This window comes from Choristoneura fumiferana, chromosome 24 (assembly GCF_025370935.1).
Source record: "Choristoneura fumiferana chromosome 24, NRCan_CFum_1, whole genome shotgun sequence".
Lineage (NCBI taxonomy): Eukaryota > Metazoa > Arthropoda > Insecta > Lepidoptera > Tortricidae > Choristoneura > Choristoneura fumiferana.
In genome coordinates, this window is record NC_133495.1 from 12,462,195 (window position 1) to 12,481,996 (window position 19,802).

A 19,802-nucleotide genomic window follows, 5' to 3' on the forward strand; every position below is an offset into this window, starting at 1 on the left:
TTGACAGGACAAAAGAAAGAAGAGGAGAGACAACATGAAAAGTTAACAGAGCTTAAATCTAAAATTGACCTAAATACTAAAAATATACATAGGTACAATCAACGTTATTAATAAGTGATCATTTCTGTACCTTGTCGCTCTCAGTCGTTACACAATTTCGTATGGACAAGGTACAAAAGTGATCACTTATTTATGACGTTGACTAGACACAGACACATTGATACTCGCTAAGACATACTGTAATAAATACAATAAAGTAGTAGTTCGCGGACCGGGAGACGAGCAGTCGGTAGGCCTGGCTAAGATCGCGGGATCGCGGTGGATGCGGGAAGCACAAGACCGGTCTGAGTGGAGAGCCTTGGGGGAGGCCTATGTCCAGCAGTGGACGTCTTTCGGCTGACATGATGAATACATATCGAGGGTACTCCTGTTAACTAACCTAACCTATATATCGTTCTACAGGAATATAATACGAGTACCTATTTTGAATAGTTTACGGCTTCTGAAAAAAATCGTTTGTCCATATTATGATACAGTTGGCAAATTAATTATTTGGAAAAACAAAATTTCTGCTGGAAGCTGCAGCGAGAAGCCAGGATCCCACATATCGAGAATAATATTCTACATTCTACAAATATACCTATACTTAGTACGAGCAGCTGGGCTACTCCGAAACTCGAAACTCGAAGTTCGTGTCGTGCGGTCCCTCTGACACTTAAACTGTTTGATACGAGAGCGAGAGGGACCGCACGACACGAACTTCGAGTTTCGAGTTTCGGAGTAGCCCTGCAGCGCTAACTGCGCGCGGCGCGTGCACAGGATTGAACCTGCACCCGCGACGGCTAGCGTAAGCCCTAAGCGACTCTACAGGCCGCAGTGCGGCAATCGACTGCGCCCTCCCGATAACACTTACTTCGTAAACACATTTAGTGCCACCTAGCTGCCAAGCTTTGCACTTATCCTTGATAATCCTCAAGTATCTCGAGCACCAAAACAGCGATGTTAACTGATAACCTGTCATGTTATGTAATGTATTCTATCTATAGCCGTGATAGACACCAATAAAAGTAATATTATGAAGTGTCTAGGTGCTTGTCCACCAGCAGTGCTTTTCCAGCGACGTGGGATGAGATTCAATTTGCGCCGACCCATGTCCACCAAAAATTACCACCATAGATATTTATAATTATCTGCTGCACAAACGATATGCAATACGATATATACAGAAGGCTAAATCGTGGTATCCTGCAGGGCTACTACGAAACTCGAAACTCGAAGTTCCCTCCCGCTCTCGTATAGTATGTGTCAGAGGGACCGCACGACATTTATTAATTTAGTTTTCTAGTACTAACGGTTTCTGAGCTTACCCGCGGACAGACAGACAGATGGACGGACAGACACGGCGAAACTATAAGGGTTCCTAGTTGACGCGGAACCCTAAACACCAATCGATTATCCCATTGAGATTTTGTTGTCAATGTCATAGTACCTATATATTGACATGATTGTGTGGGTAGGTCTTTCAAAGGTTTTAGTGTTTAGTTAAAACTACCCGACTACTGGATAATTTCATAACACTTGCGTTCATTTATGCGGCTGCCCGAAGAGAAAGAGTGCCTTAACAATTTAAGGTACAAGGGTCGCGGAAACATAAGTAGATAGGTACTTAACTTACCTGCTTTCACGTTATCAATGTATATTGTTATCTAAATTATACAATCGTATTAGATAATACCGCATAAAACGTACACTGTTTATTATTCAGTGCTATGGACCGGTACGTGGCTATTGTATTCAGGTAAGTAATTAATATTTAATTATTTAAATACAGGGCTTTGAAACTGGGTTAATCCTCAAGACTGGTTACAGCTACGCTTTGAAAACTGAATCAAAATAGCCGGTTTACATTCGTCCAAGGTTTGCTCTAACTACTTAACCAGTTATTACGTGTACCGGGGGACTACTACGAATTTCGAAAATCGAAGTTCGTACCGTACCGTCTCTCTCACTCTTGTAATATTTACTAATTAGCGTCAGCCAGCGGGACGGCAAGGTAGGTACGAAGTTTGAATTTTGCACTTTGTAGTACAGGCCTAGGCCTGTAAAAAGTCTGGCAAAGATGTAGCTATTTTATTCGCCAATCGCCGCCTCCAGAAAACTCGACCCAATACAACAGGGTTTCTTAAACTTTTTGCAGTCACGGACCGCTTTCATAATTCAAATTTCCTAGTAAATAGGTTTACAGACTGACCCTTTATACATACTCTCAATATCTATAGACCTACTGTGGGACCCCTGACACACAAACTACGGACCCCTAAGGGGTCCTTGGATCCCACTTTAAGAAACCCTGCAATACAAGTACTTTGTGTTGGATCTATGAATATCCAATTATTAGCAGAGTCATTTTCTCAAGCAAAATGTACGCAGTCGTGGGGTCAATTTTGATGGTTGCTGGCACACGTACCTACCTACTGACATTAGTACCTACTAAATAGCGGTTTACTAATGATTCGGCGAAAATTATTTAGCAAATTATTAGCTCCCAAACTATTTATCCCATATTTTTATTTAGGCGAAATGTTATTTCCCAACTCAACATTTCGCACTAATATCATTTCCCAACTAATCATTTGATAAATTATTATAATGCAAATTATTACCTGGGATTTTTTTAAGATGTCGTTTATGTTTTGGTCAAACGTATTGATTGGCATACCTTAAATTAGCAACATATTGAATGGCATACAACCTACTTTCCTAGTGGCAGTTATCCTGGCTGCTATAAAAAAAAACCTAACATCTGAACCTAAACTATCCAAGTCGCTTCTGCTCCGAGCCGTCTTGCTCGCTCGCTTCGCTCGCTCGCACAAATTTTAAAGTAAAACTTAGCAATATAAAAATTGGCCAAATGTTATTTGACAATTTGTTATTCGCCTTAGCCAATCATTTGCTACATAATTATTTGCCACATAAAAGTGTGATGAAGTAAAATTTTGCAATATAAAATTGTTGCGTAATAAAAAAAATGCGGAGTAAAGTTATGCCAACGAATTGTTTGCCAAATGAAACTTTGGCGAAAGATTGGTTGCTAAGTGAAATTTGGCGAAACATATTTCGGCGAAAAGGCAGTACACCCTAAATAGCATTTTAAATCTAGGGGGTCTAGATGTGCGAGTTTGAAACATGATAAGATTGACAGTTATGATATATGAGTTTGGCATGATTAGATGCAAGTTATGAGTGGCATTACGGAAACAATGGTTTTTACTCGTAGATAAGCGCGTCAGCTGTCAGTAATATAAGATAAAGTTGTGATTTTGTTTGACATTTACAAGTAAACCACAGAATAAGTAATAGTACATTACAAATGACTAAACAGCGAGTCTTCTGCAAAGCATAGTACCTACCTATTATTAGCATTCTTACTTAATAGCATTAGTAGGTATTTTGATGACATCATTCCTCTAAACCGTATAATGAATAAATAAATGTTATGAAATATTATTAGAGTAGGTAAAATAGTTTAAAAGGATTATCATTTTTATACCCTATCAGGGTGTCGGTCGTGTAGGTAACTATTTGATAATATGTCACCTAATGTAGGTAATGAACAATACAATGTTGAATCTTTAATTGCACACCAACGTATAGCAAGCAGTACCTACAGAAAACAGGTATACACACAGAGACTTATAAATGAATAAATAAATAACTAATAAATAAAGTAATTTTAGTTTAGGTTTGTAACCAATGTCCTGTTTAACAATTACTTCGGTAAGTACATTACATCAAGTTTTACCGACAAAATTCTTGATCGCTAGCATTTTTTACCTAATTTTATTCTCCTATTTTTTACCCCAATTAAATTAATAAAAACTAGTCAATTCTAATAAGTAAGAAATATGGAAACAGCAACGTATGAAAAACGAAAGCTTGTAAGTGACCATCATATTTGCAATGATGCTATTTGATTTCCTCTAAATGGATGTGAAAAGCAAACCGTATAATTCGTTAAAAAATCAGCTCGGACGGATATAAGCGACTCGGATGAAATGGAACGTTTTACACACTTGCACAATCTACTAGGGAAGCCTATGTCCAACAGCGGTCGTCCTTTGGCTAATATGATGATGATGAGAAGATAATCTACCTACTATCGATTAACTTCCACAGCATCCTGCTGGGTGTAGCTGCAGCCAGCTCGCGGCGCTTCCCCGATGGCTTCAAGTTTGGAGCCGCGACAGCCGCCTACCAGATCGAGGGGGGGTGGAATGCCAGCGGTAAGAGCCGAACTACCAAGCTGTCGAAATGTCCATTGAATTTGTACATTGTGGGTCGTACAAATTAAAGCAAATAAAAACCGGCCAAGAGCGTGTCGGACACGCCCAAAATAGTATTCCGTATTTCATACGGAATCTTCCAAGTTTAGGTATATTTTATACCTTAGTATAGTTTTCCTTAAATTTATATATCTTATATTTTTTTTGGTTTTTAGTTTTGTCGGCATAGTTTATATATATATATCCGTACAAAATTACAGCTTTCTAGCATTGATAGCCCCTGAGCAAAGCCGCGGACGGACGGACAGACAGACAGACAGACAGACAGACATGGTGAAACTATAAGGGTTCCGTTTTTGCCATTTTGGCTCCGGAACCCTAAAAAACAAGTTAGATGGATCTTATTATTTTAGTGGTTTTAGGGATAATTTAAAATTAACGTCTATTTAATACTAGCCGTTAACCGCGACTCCGTCCGCGCAGAATTCATTTATCGCTATCCCGCGGGAACTATGCAATTTTCCAGGATAAAAACTATCCTATGTCCTTCCCCGGGACCTAAACTATCTGTATACCGAAATTCATGGAATCGATTCAGTGGTTTAGACGTGATGAAGTAACAAACAAACAAATAAATAAACAAACAAACAGACTTAAAATCTTTTAATAGTATTAGTGAGATTTCCTCCTATTGTTACGAGAATGAATGGTCTACTGATGGTCTCTGAACTTTAAAAACCACAACTAAATGGCACTTTAAGATGATAACTGTATAAATGTATGGCTGCATAATACTGCACATCGTACTAAATAAAAGACTTTGAAAAGACTAATTATTTTTTGTGGATTCCAAGGCGAATGTCGTTATTTTGACACAAAAGGCTTACACCGCCATCTACCGGTGGGTAGTGAACTAGTGAAGTTATTTTTCACCACACAACTTCACAATTCACAACTCTGCAAAATAAGAGTATGAATTCCACACAACTGCATTTGACCACATTCGTTATGCCGCATAGATTCAAACTTTCTAAAAAAAAAAGACTTTCAAAAAGAGCCCTCTGCTGCCTGTTTGCAAAAACTTTTATTTCCAGACAAAGGTGAGAGCATTTGGGATCGCCATGTGCACGCGCACCCTGGGGTCGTTGAAGACCGGAGCAACGGGGACGTGGCCTGCGACTCCTACCACCACTGGCGAGAGGACGTGCGGATGGTGAAAGAAATGGGACTGGACTTCTACAGGTCACCTTCCATATTTTCCATATACAATACAATGACTCTTTATTGTACACCACGAATAGTAAGCGATACAGTAACAGGACAGAGAGAAAAATTACAAGGTAAGCAATAGGCGGCCTTTGTATCTACTCGTTGCGCCATCTAGTGAGAAAATATAGGAACTCCCAACACCCTTGGTTTCTCAACTCGGACGCATACATACATACAACTTTCGACGCTCTTCCTTGGAAAACATCTGCCTGGAGAGAGATCTCTATTGTAGCTTTCCCCGCATTTTGTTTACATTCCGTTTACTTCCGTGGCACGCAGGATAATCCGTATACGAGACGTTAACGTTACGTTAGACGTGGACGATATAAAAAAAAATGAAAATAAAAATATTTCACTTCTTTTTTATTTTATATTTGACTTTGTATTTGGTAAGGTTCAGATTTTTCCATAATCACAAAAAGGTTCGTCTGATGGCTTCTGTGACATGTGTGTGTGTGTGTGTGTGTGTGTGTGTGTGTGTGTGTGTGTGTGTGTGTGTGTGTGTGTGTGTGTGTGTGTGTGTGTGTGTGTGTGCATTGAGAGAAGTAATTATTATTACAAACCGAAGTTCAGAAAGTTCCAACCCCTCTTCCAACCTCTCTTTCCTGCCCACAGATTCTCAATATCCTGGCCTCGTGTACTGCCAACGGGTTTCGCGAACCACATCAGTGAAGATGGGAGCAAGTATTATTCCAACTTGATAGACGAGCTTCTGGCGAATGGGATAGAGCCAGTCGTCACGCTGTATCACTGGGATCTGCCGCAAAGTCTGCAGGATCTCGGTAAGAGAAAGCAAAATTCATCATCATAATCAATCTCTGTCAGTCCACTGCTGCACACAAGCCTTTCCCATGGGCATGGCACACCACAGATTTCGATCTTCAGCTCTCCTCATCTAATCCCTGCTGCGGCCTCAACAGAATCATCGTCACACTTACTTAGCTACAAAACTCGTTTAACAGCGAATGAGGTCCTAGACAGTCATGGTCGTAAGTATGTAGGTGTATGTTACCAAGGCGTCTATATACCTTGATGCCACTAATTGGAGTAAGAGCATACCGAAAATTGCAAGAGTAATCCTTTTCTGGTTTCATCAACGGTGGGACCAATTTTGTCTTTTTACTCAACTGGCCGAAGTCGCATGTACGTATACAGGACGTCCCGTAAGCAGTTCGATAAACTTAAGAGGGATAGATGGACAGGTTATCTACCAAATACTTACAAAAAAAAGTCTCACCGTCATTGTATAGTATACCCAGTACCCACTCTAAGATTTTGAGTTGTATTGTGTAATCGGAATTGATTGTTTACTGCAAAACAATCTTGAATAGTTGTGTTAGCAGACACTTTTTACTAAATAATGCCAACTGTCGCTACAGTATTACTTCTTTTCCAGGTGGTTGGGCGAATCCCTTGATCGCAGACTGGTTCGCGGACTACGCGAGGGTGATCTTCGACCTGTACGGAGACCGCGTAAAGACCTGGATCACCATCAACGAGCCCATCATCGTCTGCGACCTGGGCTACAACGGGATATTCGCTCCTGGGATAAACTCGGATAATTTTGGGGCATATATGTGCAGTAGGAACATATTGCTGGCACATGCTAGAGCGTACAGGCTGTATGAGAAGGAATACAAGCCGAAGTATCACGGTTAGTATGAACTAGATAGACATGCTCCTTTTGTCTGATGGTAGAGGATGATAGTTTTAATTTGAAAGTAACTTTTTCCACCCAATGTTATAGGATCAGGCTAAAAGGAGACGGTGCACACGATAGTGAACGCTTGAATGTTAGACAATGCAGCCTCTAGTCTAATATTTTCAAAGAAAACTATCCCAACTAAACAGTCTTGTACTTGTGGTGCTATACTTTAAAGCTGTACCTTCTGTACAAGTAGGTACATAGTATAGTAATCCGTAATACATGGCAATGCTCTAGTCTAGACCATATCGTCAGAGTCCTTTACGTCATCAGCCTATAGCAGTCCAATGCTGGACATAGGTCTCCCCCAATGAGTACCATTGCGCCCTGTCCTCGCCCCGTCTCATCCAGCTTTCAGCTCGAAATACTTAAACTCAAAAGAAACGTAGCGAACTTTGATCTCCCAGGTACAGAACATTTAAACGCTACATCTCACACACGGCATAGTTTGAGCCCTGCATAAGCTTCTATACTTAGCAGGTCTTAATCAAATTTCCAGGTGAGGTGTCCATCTCAAACCATATCTTCTGGTTCGAGCCAGCGACAGACCAGGATATGGAGCTCACGGAGCTTAGCAAAGACATAAGTGTAAGCGATTTTAAATAGCTAGAGTCACTGTAACGTCAATGTTTGCCTTGGAAAATGCCTCTATTTTTGGCTTTTAGCCGTAACTATGTCCGATCCTCTATTGCTTTGTTCTGTTTATTTGTTATATTGTTTGTTTAAATTGGTAATTTTATTTTATTTTACTTTTTTATTAGAATATAAGATTTTGATTGCTATTATAAATTACTTGTCTATTGTCGCCTTCCATGAAGTCGCCAAACGGTCACGGCGGAAGACCAGCGTTGGATTCCGCGTTTTGCGTTTTTTTATTTTATTTTTAACCTGTATAAGTACTTCATGTGTTGTAAGTTTTTGCGAATAGTGAATAAATGTTACTTTCTTTCTTTCTATGGTTAGACAAGTTACTTGGAAAGTAATTATGAACTATTTGATGGTTCTTTCAGATTGGTCGGTACTCTCACCCCATATTCTCTGCGAAAGGGGGATGGCCACCAGCTCTGGAACGCTACATAGCGGAAAAGAGCAAGAAAGAAGGTTACTCCAGGTCCAGGCTGCCTTCGTTCACCCAGGAAGAGATTGAACTGATCAGAGGTACCTATTACCTGACAGGCACCTGTCACAGGTACCTATTACAGTTCAGGCTAACATAGAATACCTTATGTGCTAGCTTTTTGGTACTCTCCATGCCGGAATACAGCTAGTTTCGTGGTAGGATTAGCGAGTAAGGTGGTGGTGGAGCGATCCTGTCATCTGCTTAAAGCTAGGACACCAGTTCTCAAGGTTATATCGTACTGACTGAACATACACCATCCTGAGTGATTAGAGTTTTCTGACAGATGGAATATCGCTACAAAACGTTAGTATTCTGAGGTCCGTTTGGCATGAAAGTCGTGCTTGCGATTTTCTCATCTCAGTTTAGTTAAAAATCAATTGAAGACGTAACAAAAATGTCAAAGTTGCTAACGGACCTCACTTTACTGATGCCTGGTATACCTTCAATATTTTATTTTGTTTAATCTGACCAGTGACTTCTGTCTCACTAAGGTCTCACTGTGTAACTGCAAATGAGATCAAATATGCCACTGGTTCAGTGGCTTGGCTATGCATTTTCAAGTGTTCTCAGTCAGTAGAATCAGTTTTGTTTAATGGACTATACCTACTGTGGATTCTTCTGGTCAGGTTCCTATGACTTCTACGGTCTGAACCACTACACGACGCGCACCATCCGGCCGCTGGCCGCCGGCGAGGCTGCGGGAGTCTTCCTCGTCCAGGGTATCAGCGAGCTGGGCGTCACCTGTGGAGGGCGACCAGAGTGGCCCTCTACTGCTTCCGAATGGTTCCTGGTACTCAGCATACTTGATAAGCTTTTATTTTTAGTTACCTTGCAAACATTCTTGTATAATTTGCAAGTTTTGTAGGTCGTGGTTTTAAAATTTGCAAATCTTGTTTTGACCCCTATCGGTAAGTATCCGATAGAGCCGTAATTTAACATAGGTTCCTATGTTAATCTAGTCTCAAAACAATAATCTGATAGTAAAATGTTGGTAGACCGGCCAGGATTGTCTCCGCAGGACGGAACTCTTCAAAGGTTAATGGCATCAACTTGAAACTTGGTACAGATATATATTTTGGATGAAAATGTAACAAACAAAATGTCAACAAAAAGCCAATTGGCGAAAAAAGCTCACAAAACGGAATTTATGACGAAAACTTATTTTGACTAGTTTTGAAATGAACAAGTGCATAACCCGTTCTAACTCCACTCTCATTTCAAATTCAACATAGTTTTTTTCCACTCGCGAACTTAGGTGAACCCCAGGGGTCTCCGAGACACGATGCTGTACCTGAAGCAGCAGTACGGGGACCTGAGGATCCTGATCACAGAGAACGGGTATTCCGACAGCGGCGCCGAGCTCGACGACGAACCGCGAGCACGCTACTACAAAGACTACTTGGAACAGGTAACATTGACATATTGTAAAAAGTAACCTGGGGTAGCGATTAATGATTTCCTGATCGATTTATGGAACATCTTAGGTCGATGTCGGGAATGCCGACTATCTGGCTACGTTGTCCTGAAAATTTGGTTTTAGGAATATAGCAGAAAAGCAGCAGGGTGCCTACCATAAACAGTAACCTTAAAAGGTGGTCTACAAGAAAAAATAGTTTGGGAACCTCTATATTTGTCTTGTTTCTGAAGTTTAATGGGTTTTAAAAAATATATGCAGATATATACGCCTACTGTCAGCTGCATAGAAAAAGATATACTTAAAACTCTGTAATAGCTGTAAGTACACCGGGGTTACCTTTTTCTTGCAGCTGACCGTATTTAAAGTCAAATAAAAAATTTGGGAGATACAGATACCATCCATCACACCACATTCACACAAGGTACTCATCAATCTAAGAGCCACAAGAGGGCAAGGACACAAACAAGGCAAGCTAAATAAAACAGTTTAAAATTCCCTTCCCTTTTCTTCTTCAGTAGTGGGCCTGCAGACAAATGAACTTCAGAGGATAATGTTACAGGTGCTGCTGGCAATGGAAGAAGACGACGTCAAGGTGATAGGATACACCGCCTGGACGCTTATGGACAACTTCGAGTGGACGGACGGCTACCAGTGAGTGTTTTATCGGTTTGAGGGAACCACTATTCATCACCAGCCGGAAGAAGCCCACTGCTGGACAAATGCATTCCCTTAGAACGCCACAATAAACGACAACTTACCACTTGCATCCACCGGTTGCCTGCAACTCTCACATGTCGTCAGTCTACCTAGTGAGAGGCCTGCCAACGCTTCGTCTTCCGCTTGGAGGGCTAAGTTTTTAGGAAACCACTCATTCTTGGGGTTTTATCGCTGGAAATATATTTTCATGATGGCAAATAAAACCTAAACCTATTGCTCAATTAATTTAGATAAGATTTATATGGATCTAAATTGTAAAAACTACTGAATCGGGCTTCCATCCAACAATCTTGTATACCTACTTACTTCTATACCCTTCTTTCCTATCTGGATAGGGTACCACCGTACTCTAAATAGAAGTATTGTCCTCTTTTTCATGTAGGCGTACTTTATAATCTACGACACCAATAAAGTACGCTAAAATACTCTATTTACGTAAACTTATTCTTACTGGCTCGTTACTGGTTATGAGTACTTATGAGACTAAATAAACTGGTATCACTTTTAAGGAGAAATAATAAATACTCTTTTTTTATTCTGTGTACTTTATTTTTGTCCTTCTAAATGAAAAAATACTTTATTCGCCCTAAAAAAAGGTGGCAACCTAATCTTGGACTACAAATATACCTACCTGATTATACTCTGACGCCTTTTTTGTACAAAACAATTCAACCATTGGCAGTCTTAATGTTATGCTCCTTATTTCTATAAGTATTCTTATGATCATCATCATCGTCATCATCATCATCATCATCGCCACCATCAATCATCATCTGTATCATGCCACTGCAGGGCAGGACATAGTGGTTTACTAATGTTTCGGCGAATAACGTTTGGCAACCAGTTTCATTTCGCAACTTTTCATTTCCCAACTGTTTAATATTTCTGAAACTGTAAATATTTCAGGATTTTTATAAAACTAACCTAACCTAACCTAAAGGGTTCTAGGTACACGATGGCTCTGAAATAAATCCTGAAATATTTACAGTTTTAGAGTTTGCGAAATGAAGCAGATTGCCAAAAGTTACGTTGCGAAAAGGCAGTATCCGGGACATAGCTTATCCCACGGCACGCCAGTGAGATCGATTAGTTCTCTAATCCCTGCTCGTGGCCTTGCCAATAAGTAAGTACCATCGCCCCACGTATGTAGCTACCGGATTCATTTGTATCTGTATATTGAAATCAATGATCGTTGTCCCTGCCAGATCCCGCTTCGGGCTGCACGCGGTGGATTTCTCGGACCCGCTGCGCCCGCGCACGCCGCGCCGCTCCGCGCACTACTACGCAGCCGTCGCTCGCACGCACGATCTGGATGCCACATATAAATTCCCGGAAGAAAAGCAAGAGTTATAAACTGTATTTATTAATAATTTAAGAACTTTAAGTAATAAATAAATGATTGTATTCTTCTTTAAGTGGTTTAATTTTGTTACATTATTTTTGTATTTTAGTAAGACCTGAATAAATTTAGCAACAATTTACCTTATGACTGATTTGATTAAGTATGTACAATGAGGGCTATCGTTTTTTGTCTCACTAGATGGCGCACTGTTGCGTGAGGTTTTTAAGCATGGCTTTCAAAGTCTGTTATTAACTACGGGCGTGAAAACAAAGTTTAGATTAAAATCGTATTTAATACACCTTAAAACCGTACCATAAAAATATCGAGCATGCCACAGTGTTGCATAGTCCCCGTTTTGTTCGGAAAAAAGGGAGGACAAAGGTTTCCGAAAGACAAAACTGTCTCGAAACACAGACATTCATTGCACGCAAATTTGCCATAATTAATTTCAGATATTGCAAAATATTCACAAAATTATTCTAATTATAAATAAACCCGCGTAGCTCACCCAAAGAGTACCTATAAGTACCTATGTAGAGCTCACCCAAAAACTATGAGATTTGACATTTCGGATACCTCACGCTACACTAGCACCTCTAGTGGCGAATTCATTCGCGATAGCCCTCATTGGACTGATGGTCAAAATTACTAAAATTTAATAAGGTTTTGAGTGCATACTTATTATTTATTTCAGAGGCCGCATTGTCTAACGTTTCTGAGGATCTATTGTCGAAGATCTATTGTGTCAAGTTTCTGACACTCGCAATCACAGTCAAATGACAGTTTTCGCATATAAAAACTTACGGTCATTTGATTGATGCCGCGTGTCAGACCGAGGTCGTAATGGTTATCATCAACGAAAGCAATAACAAAACGTAACGTCAAATTTGACAACAATGACACGACGAAGGAGTTTCCGTTCCAGTAGCAACTATTTCCGCTATTTAGATAAATGATAACAAATACAGCAAAGTAATTTCAACTTTATTAAAATTATGGAAAGTTTATTTCAAACTTTTTTGAAATTAGACTATTATGCAACAATAGCGTTATTAGCAGTAAATTTGTCATGTGTATCCGACCAACAAATTGCAACATCTGCGATTAAATTTCGTTCTTAGTGTTTTTCTCAAAAAACTCTTATGCTAACGAATGTTTCTGCCTCAAAACCAAAGAAAATCCTATTCAGGAAAACAATATTAACGCGTCATGTGAAAGCACTAGTGTAGTTTTGAATGTGTTTTGTTGAGGTTCGATTTTATATTTAAAATGAAAAAGTTAACTGGGTCTTTTCGCTTTACGCAATGGGATCCGTGCTTGATAGTGTCACAGATAGTGGCTGTGCAGTCTTTACTGTATCTCTCGCTGTGTTTACTGGTGGCGATCATGCAGGATCTCACGGGGTCTACTCGAACTTTGGACCATATTTTCGAATATCATGTAAGTTCACAGATCTACATCAAACTTTATTTTTAATGAATCTCTATGGTGGACCACCACAACTCCTAGTGCATACCGAGACAAAAAAAAAAATTTCAATGTACACAATAATTATTATAATAATTTCTAATAATGAGACAGTGTGGCGCCCCAGCATTTTAGTTTCTTGACCCGGTGCTGGGTTACAACCCATTATTTGAGAAACACACACAAGTACTAGGTCAATAATCCAGCATTTTTACTGGGTTTATTTGCCTTTTTCCTTACAACGGATTTTTTTTCCTGTTTTTCTTGAGGCTTTGACCACCAGGTGATCATGTCAGCCTCATGGGTGCTCTCTTATTTTCCCTACGCAAATGGATATTGTTAAAAGAGATGATTAGAGTTAATTTTTAAAAAGCAAGAGTTTTGATCAAAGTTATTGCAATTTGTCCCTCCATTGTTGTATTTACAGAAGAATAAAGTTAACCCCTGGTTAAAATGTTTTAAAACCTGTTAAGATTCACCAGATGTTATTATTGCAGGAACTACATGTCCGAGACGGTGAGGGTCGCTCGGTCATAGCAGCGTTTGTGTTGAACGCCATGATCGGTGCTGTAGCACTCTGGTGCCTTGTTGGCAGAACTAAGCTGTGCTTAGATTTCAGGTGATTAATTCAAAAGTGCATATTATGTATGTATTTGTGCATAAAATGTGTTAATTTTCATTTCCATTAACTTAAAGGGTCAAATGAAGTTGATTTTTCAAAAAAGTAGTTGCCTAACTGTTACTGTTTAAACAGATATTTGTGTGAATAACACAAATGTTTGTTCTCGGGTCTTGGATGTTCTGTAATGCTGTGTAATTATTTCATTAAATAAATAAATAAATAAATGTTTAATATCTATATAAGTATGTTTATCCGTTGCCTAGTATCCATGGTACAAGCTTTGCTTAGTTTGGGACTAGGTCAATTGGTGTCAAGTGTCCCATGATATTTATTATTTATTATTATTTAACACAACATTTATTACCTATATGTGATAAAACAGTGTAAAAGGTTGTTAATTTGTAAATGGTGTTGCTTCGTACATATTTGGCAAAAAAGGCTTAAAAAAGTGAGTTTTCTCGACATCTCTCTTATGCACACTATATTACATCAATATTACTTATCAAGGTTGTGAATTTTACAATCCAGATCTATTAGAATTTCTGTGAACTTGGTATATTTAATTATTTATTGTTTATTTACGAAAATGGAAACGGCCAAAATGTTGTTACCAGATGATGAGAAAAGAACAGAGCCATCTATTGAAGTTAATGAAGAAAAACAGTGTACAAGTATTTTTATCCATTACCTGTACTGTACCCATAGATAACTTCACTTTGTATTATATTAGAATCTATCATCATCATCATCATCATATTTATCATCTAAATGTTAAAGTATCGCACGCAGCTCCAATTTTCCAATTTTCTTGTTTAACTCCATAAGAATGGTTAACTGTTTTTGTTTTTCAGCGTATAAGGATTATTTTTGTACCGTTTTTACTTCAATTGCAATTGCCATTTTATCGCATCTACCATTCCTGTTTACCGATGTATGCTTTATTACTGTTATGGCACTCCAGGTCTATACCTTATCATGTCTTAAATGCAATGTTTAACTATGTGACTGTTTGTTGCCTTAATAATAAAAAAAAATAGGGTAATTGGTGTCAATTGTCCTATAATATTATTATTTAAATTCCAGCTGCACATACTACGGCATCCACCTGCTAGCCTGCTGGCTTTACAACGGGGCGTTCCCCACCACTTTATCCTGGTGGGCCCTCAACGTAGCCTGCGCAGCGGTCACCTGCGTGGGAGGAGAGTTCCTTTGTCTCCGGACAGAGCTCCAAGCTATACCTCTCAGCATGGCTAAGGTGGACTTATGAAAACGGACAGTTGCGGTTAGGTGTTCAAAAAAATTAGTGGTAATCCTAGTTTATATCCAACAGTGGTAACAGCCGTGGTGGCCTAGTGGTTTGACTTATGGCCTCTCAAGTAGAGGATCGTGGGTTCAAGCCCAGGCTTGTAGCTCTCGAAATTCATGCGCAAAGTTACATTTGAAATATACCATGAGTTTCAACAGGAAAACATCTTGAGGAAACCTGTACAAACGTGCGCAGCAATTTAATAGCGTGTGTGAGGTTCCCAATCCGCACTGGGCCCGCGTGGGTACTACGGCGCTAGCCCTCTCATTGTGAGAGCAGGCCTGTGTCCAGCAGTGGGACGTATATAGGCTGCGATGATAATGTACCCTAGTTTATTATAACCTACAGATTGCCTTAAATTTTTTCTGGAGTATTTCTTGGAGTGATTTTGACGGAATACTTTTGTCAGCAAACTCAACAACAACGGATATTCTTAATATTCAAATTGGCTCTCATTTTACATCTTTGTTTGTGATGGGGTATTATTAACAGCTTATAATACCTCCACACGTTCCTCAGAAAAAAGGTTTTGACAGACAGACAGACGACAAAGTGATTCTATGATGGTTCCGTTTTTTCCTTTGAGGTATAAAAACGCGATACTTTTGATGCGCGAGGCCCCTCAAACTGCGAGGCAGTGGGCCATGGTCCACGCTACTCGCCCCGTCTGTCAAACGCCCTTTCTGTCCTCGCTGCTTAGTATATAAATAGTATCATTTTTGCTCCAGAAAATAGGGCATATTTGGCAAAGCTCTGCGCAGGGGGCGACACTAGCGCAAACCGCCATGACAACGTCAGTTCTCTTTATATTTTGTCGCCATGACAGATCATGACCGAAGATAGTATCTATAGAATAGAAATCATGGCATATTTATTAGTAAAAAAATAACATGAAATATACAAATAACATGATATATAACAAAATAAAAAGTAAAAAGTTAAAGTAAAATAATCTTTATTGCCAAAAAAAACCTAGCTCAGTACAACTCACAAAAAAAAACATACAATAAAATTTAGAATAAAAAGTAAAAACTAATATATAAAAAAACGAATTATTAAAAACTAAAAACACTAAGAATTTTAGGCAATGGGTCCCAATCTCAGCGTATGCTAGGCATGCCCAGCGCTGGTTTTCAGATTGGTCCCTATATAGTCCCTATATATATTTTCAAAAATTTAATTGAAATAATATGATATTTATGGCAACCTACAAAAAACTGTTTACGGTTTGTGCTAGTGCTGCACTCTGACGGCAGAAAATTGCAGTAATATACCATGTTTACACCATGCCACTGTTAGGGTGGAGCCAGACGAGCGTAAAAAAATAGTTGTTGAAAGTAGAGATGGGCCGAACATGGGTTTCACCGAATACGAATATTCGGCATAATTGATTCCTTTATTTAAACAGTACAAGTCTGAACTTCTTGTCGCAAGCGCGCGGATGAAAGCCGTCCTGCCCGCTACCCCCGCTGTACCCCATGTTGTTATTGCATCATCTATACTTCATTTAATTTAGAATTGGAGGCCACAGCAACATTGTATTGCGTCTGGTCAACTATTTCTTACCTAGCAAATAGTCCAGTACAATAGTCTGGGAGCCGCAAAATAAAATTGTTTTAATGCCACTTTATTTGCGTGTCGTCAATTGTTATTCTAGTACAAATTGTAAAAAGATTACAGTTCAGTTCAGCTTCACTTGTACCTTATAAAAATAACACATATAACACCAACTCATACATGGCTCAATACAGTAAAAAGTTCGAGTACCACTTTGCCGAACATTCGGTGATTTAGCCGAATATTCGGTGAACCTGCCGAATACCGAATATATAATGAATATTCGGCCCATCCCTAGTTGAAAGTACGAGTAAAATGAGTTGACTCATTTTGAGTCGCCGTGTGGCACAAACTGGACGTTTGTATAAAACTCAATGCAGCATAAATTACGCGACCGAAAATACGCCGCTCACGACAACTCAAAGAACTACGCTCGTCTGGCTTCACCCTTAGTCAAATTAGCTGGTGTAAATGTTAAAGTTGAATGATCAAATCATTTTCTAGTTATTAGACTGTTTCTAAAGTTTTTACATTTTAAGTAGAGCATAATAAACATATTTCATTAAGTACGATTTATTGATGATTTGTAAGAAAAAAATATTATTATTATATTTTTTTTAGTTCCTTGAGCCTACCTTTATCTTTCTGCTGGATGGGACATTTCTCTAGATATCCATTCATATAAAATTTTTATTTTGATTTTCCATTGAGCACCAGTTCTATTTTTCAAATATTTTTTGCAACTTAAATTAAGAATTTATGATTTATTTTTATTTTATTTTTATTTTTTATTTGACTGGATGGCAAACGAGCAAATGGGTCTCCAGATGTTAAGAGATCACCACCGCCCATAAACATCATGATAACTGTAATTCAATTCAAATTTAGAAAATATGATAACTGTAAATAAATAAGTAAAAAACATTTAACAGGATATTTGACAGCATCAATCAGTACCTAATTCCAAAACACAGGTCTAATAAAAAACATTTAATTTTTAATTCGCAAAACCATTATATGTTATCTATTAACTTTAAAATTGAACTTTGAAATAATTAAATAGTTAAAAGTGATGTCAGTGTTGTTCACGTCAGTATTCCCATAATAGTTTTTAAGTCATGGTTAACTAACTGACATATTATGAGGTTTTGTTGACAGGCGAAAAATCGCAAAAAAATGGCTGGCCGGTTCGTGCTTCTACCGCCATCTAGCGATCTTTCACCTATCAGAAAACTCTTGTTGTATTATGATCATGACTAAGGCCCTGTTCACATTATTCTAGTAAGACCGTTCCGGTAGCATGACACTGCGGTGCTCGATTGATCTCTTGTAACTCGTTAGGATTCTGACCCCGCAATGTATCGCTGCTGGAACGATTTTACAATCTACGGATATGATTGTAAAATCGTAAGACGTAAGACTCAGGTCTAGACCGATTAATATATGCTGGTAGATGTTAATGTTCGATATTAACCAATATTAACCATCATTCCTAACCTTGTGAATTGAATTTTGTTTTGATTTTCGACAGCTCATAAAAAGTATGTCAATTGATTGATGGTGTCATATAGACTTTTATATTATTAAAGATGACAGAATACTCGTAGTCTTAGGGTCGGTCCACATCGACGCACGAGCACATTCTACTGAAGCATTCGTCAATCATTACGAATTATCAATTGACTCTCAAATTCTTGTGGACAGATTCTTGATTTTGTGTTATTAAAATAAAATGTAAATAGAGTAAGAATCTGCGAGATGTAATAAATTTTGTATTTTTGAACTGAAATAATATTATTTATTAGCAATGTTGCTTGTTTTGCATGCAGATGTTTAAGAAGCCCAAGCCAAGAGATTAGATACTTTTAAGTGCATTTTTATTTTAAGACTTCCACGGCAATAATTGAATACAATGACGCATATGAAGTGTGCAAGTTCGTTGACAGAAATTGTCCGAAAAAAAAAGATATCTTATGCGTGAAAGGACTGAAAGGTTACGTTCTTATACCTGTTTGTGGCACCGTAGCTACCAAACTGAATCGATTCGCAGTTTTTTTAAGACAAAAAGCCTAATAACGTTTTAGGTTGAATTTCATCGAAATCGATAAAAGCGCGTTTGAAAAATCGTTTTTTTGATGAGGTTTCATGATGGAAGGAATATCGCTAGATGGCGTTAGCATCGTGAGGTCCGTTCGAAGTTAGTCTTGCTTGCGATTGGCTCATTTAGTTTTTTAACCAACCACAAACGTGCCGCAAATGTCAAATCTGACCTCACGATACAAGCCCAGAGGTTCCCAAACTTAATTCGTCTAACGCCACTTTGAAAATCAGATATTTTTTAGCGCCTCCCATTTTTTTCACCTTAAAAATCTCAATAATAACAAACCTATATTAGTCTCGCCTAATGAAGGCACAAAGGTGAAGATTTTTGTGGGCCCCTTACCGCCCCCCTCTAGCCCCACTCACAAGGGTGCATTATCTTGAGAAAGACTGTTTTATATCAATGTCGGCACATTTCGTTTCACTAAACGACTCTTGTTCTGTTCAAATTTTTAGTGAACATTAGCAACCTGGATATCTGTATGCAAGTTATTTATGTAAATAAATTATTTGACTATTGAACTTTTGTTTTAATGGCTGTTATACCACCGTGCTAAGCGCAAATCAAAAAGTCTTTTCTGGGAAATTGCATACGTTTTTATAATAAAATTTCAAAAAATATTATAAATGAAACGGATACAAAATTCAGATCTATTGTCAAGAAGACATTAATATCAAAGGCGTATTATAAAGTTAATGATTATATCATGGACAGGGATATTTGGAAATAATTCCGATCCGCATTAGCGATCCCTTCAAATAGCGAACCAACTGTGTTAAAAATAAAGTTGTGTTAAATACTTGTGATGTATACATATCATTTAATAATATATTTCGATAGCGGATAAGTTTTGTAAGGTGAATTCGGGTAAATAAAACGAAATAAGGGCTATCGCG

At 38.5% G+C, this 19,802-nt stretch overlaps 2 protein-coding genes across 3 annotated transcripts; both read left to right on the plus strand.

Annotated features, from left to right (window-relative positions):
• Nucleotides 1-1,586: 1,586 nt before the first annotated feature.
• Nucleotides 1,587-11,921, plus strand: LOC141441462 (myrosinase 1-like). Its single transcript, XM_074106212.1, has 12 exons — nt 1,587-1,662; nt 1,766-1,798; nt 4,177-4,283; nt 5,378-5,525; nt 6,168-6,334; nt 6,949-7,206; nt 7,757-7,845; nt 8,268-8,415; nt 9,004-9,167; nt 9,633-9,785; nt 10,354-10,445; nt 11,717-11,921. The coding sequence occupies exons 2-12, from the start codon at nt 1,770-1,772 to the stop codon at nt 11,862-11,864; spliced, it is 1,503 nt and encodes a 500-aa protein (XP_073962313.1). The 5' UTR covers nt 1,587-1,662; nt 1,766-1,769; the 3' UTR covers nt 11,865-11,921.
• Nucleotides 11,922-12,894: 973 nt separating this feature from the next.
• Sys1 (Sys1 golgi trafficking protein) lies at nt 12,895-19,427 on the plus strand. 2 transcript variants are annotated; one of them, XR_012452807.1, is made up of 4 exons: nt 12,895-13,293; nt 13,818-13,939; nt 15,026-19,052; nt 19,096-19,427. XR_012452807.1 is itself a non-coding variant. In XM_074106273.1 (3 exons), the coding sequence occupies exons 1-3, from the start codon at nt 13,123-13,125 to the stop codon at nt 15,207-15,209; spliced, it is 477 nt and encodes a 158-aa protein (XP_073962374.1). In that variant the 5' UTR covers nt 12,895-13,122; the 3' UTR covers nt 15,210-19,427. The 2 variants fall into 2 exon arrangements, 1 of the variants encoding a protein (XP_073962374.1); XM_074106273.1 differs by having other exon boundaries at nt 15,026-19,427.
• The last annotated feature ends 375 nt before the right edge of the window (nt 19,428-19,802 follow it).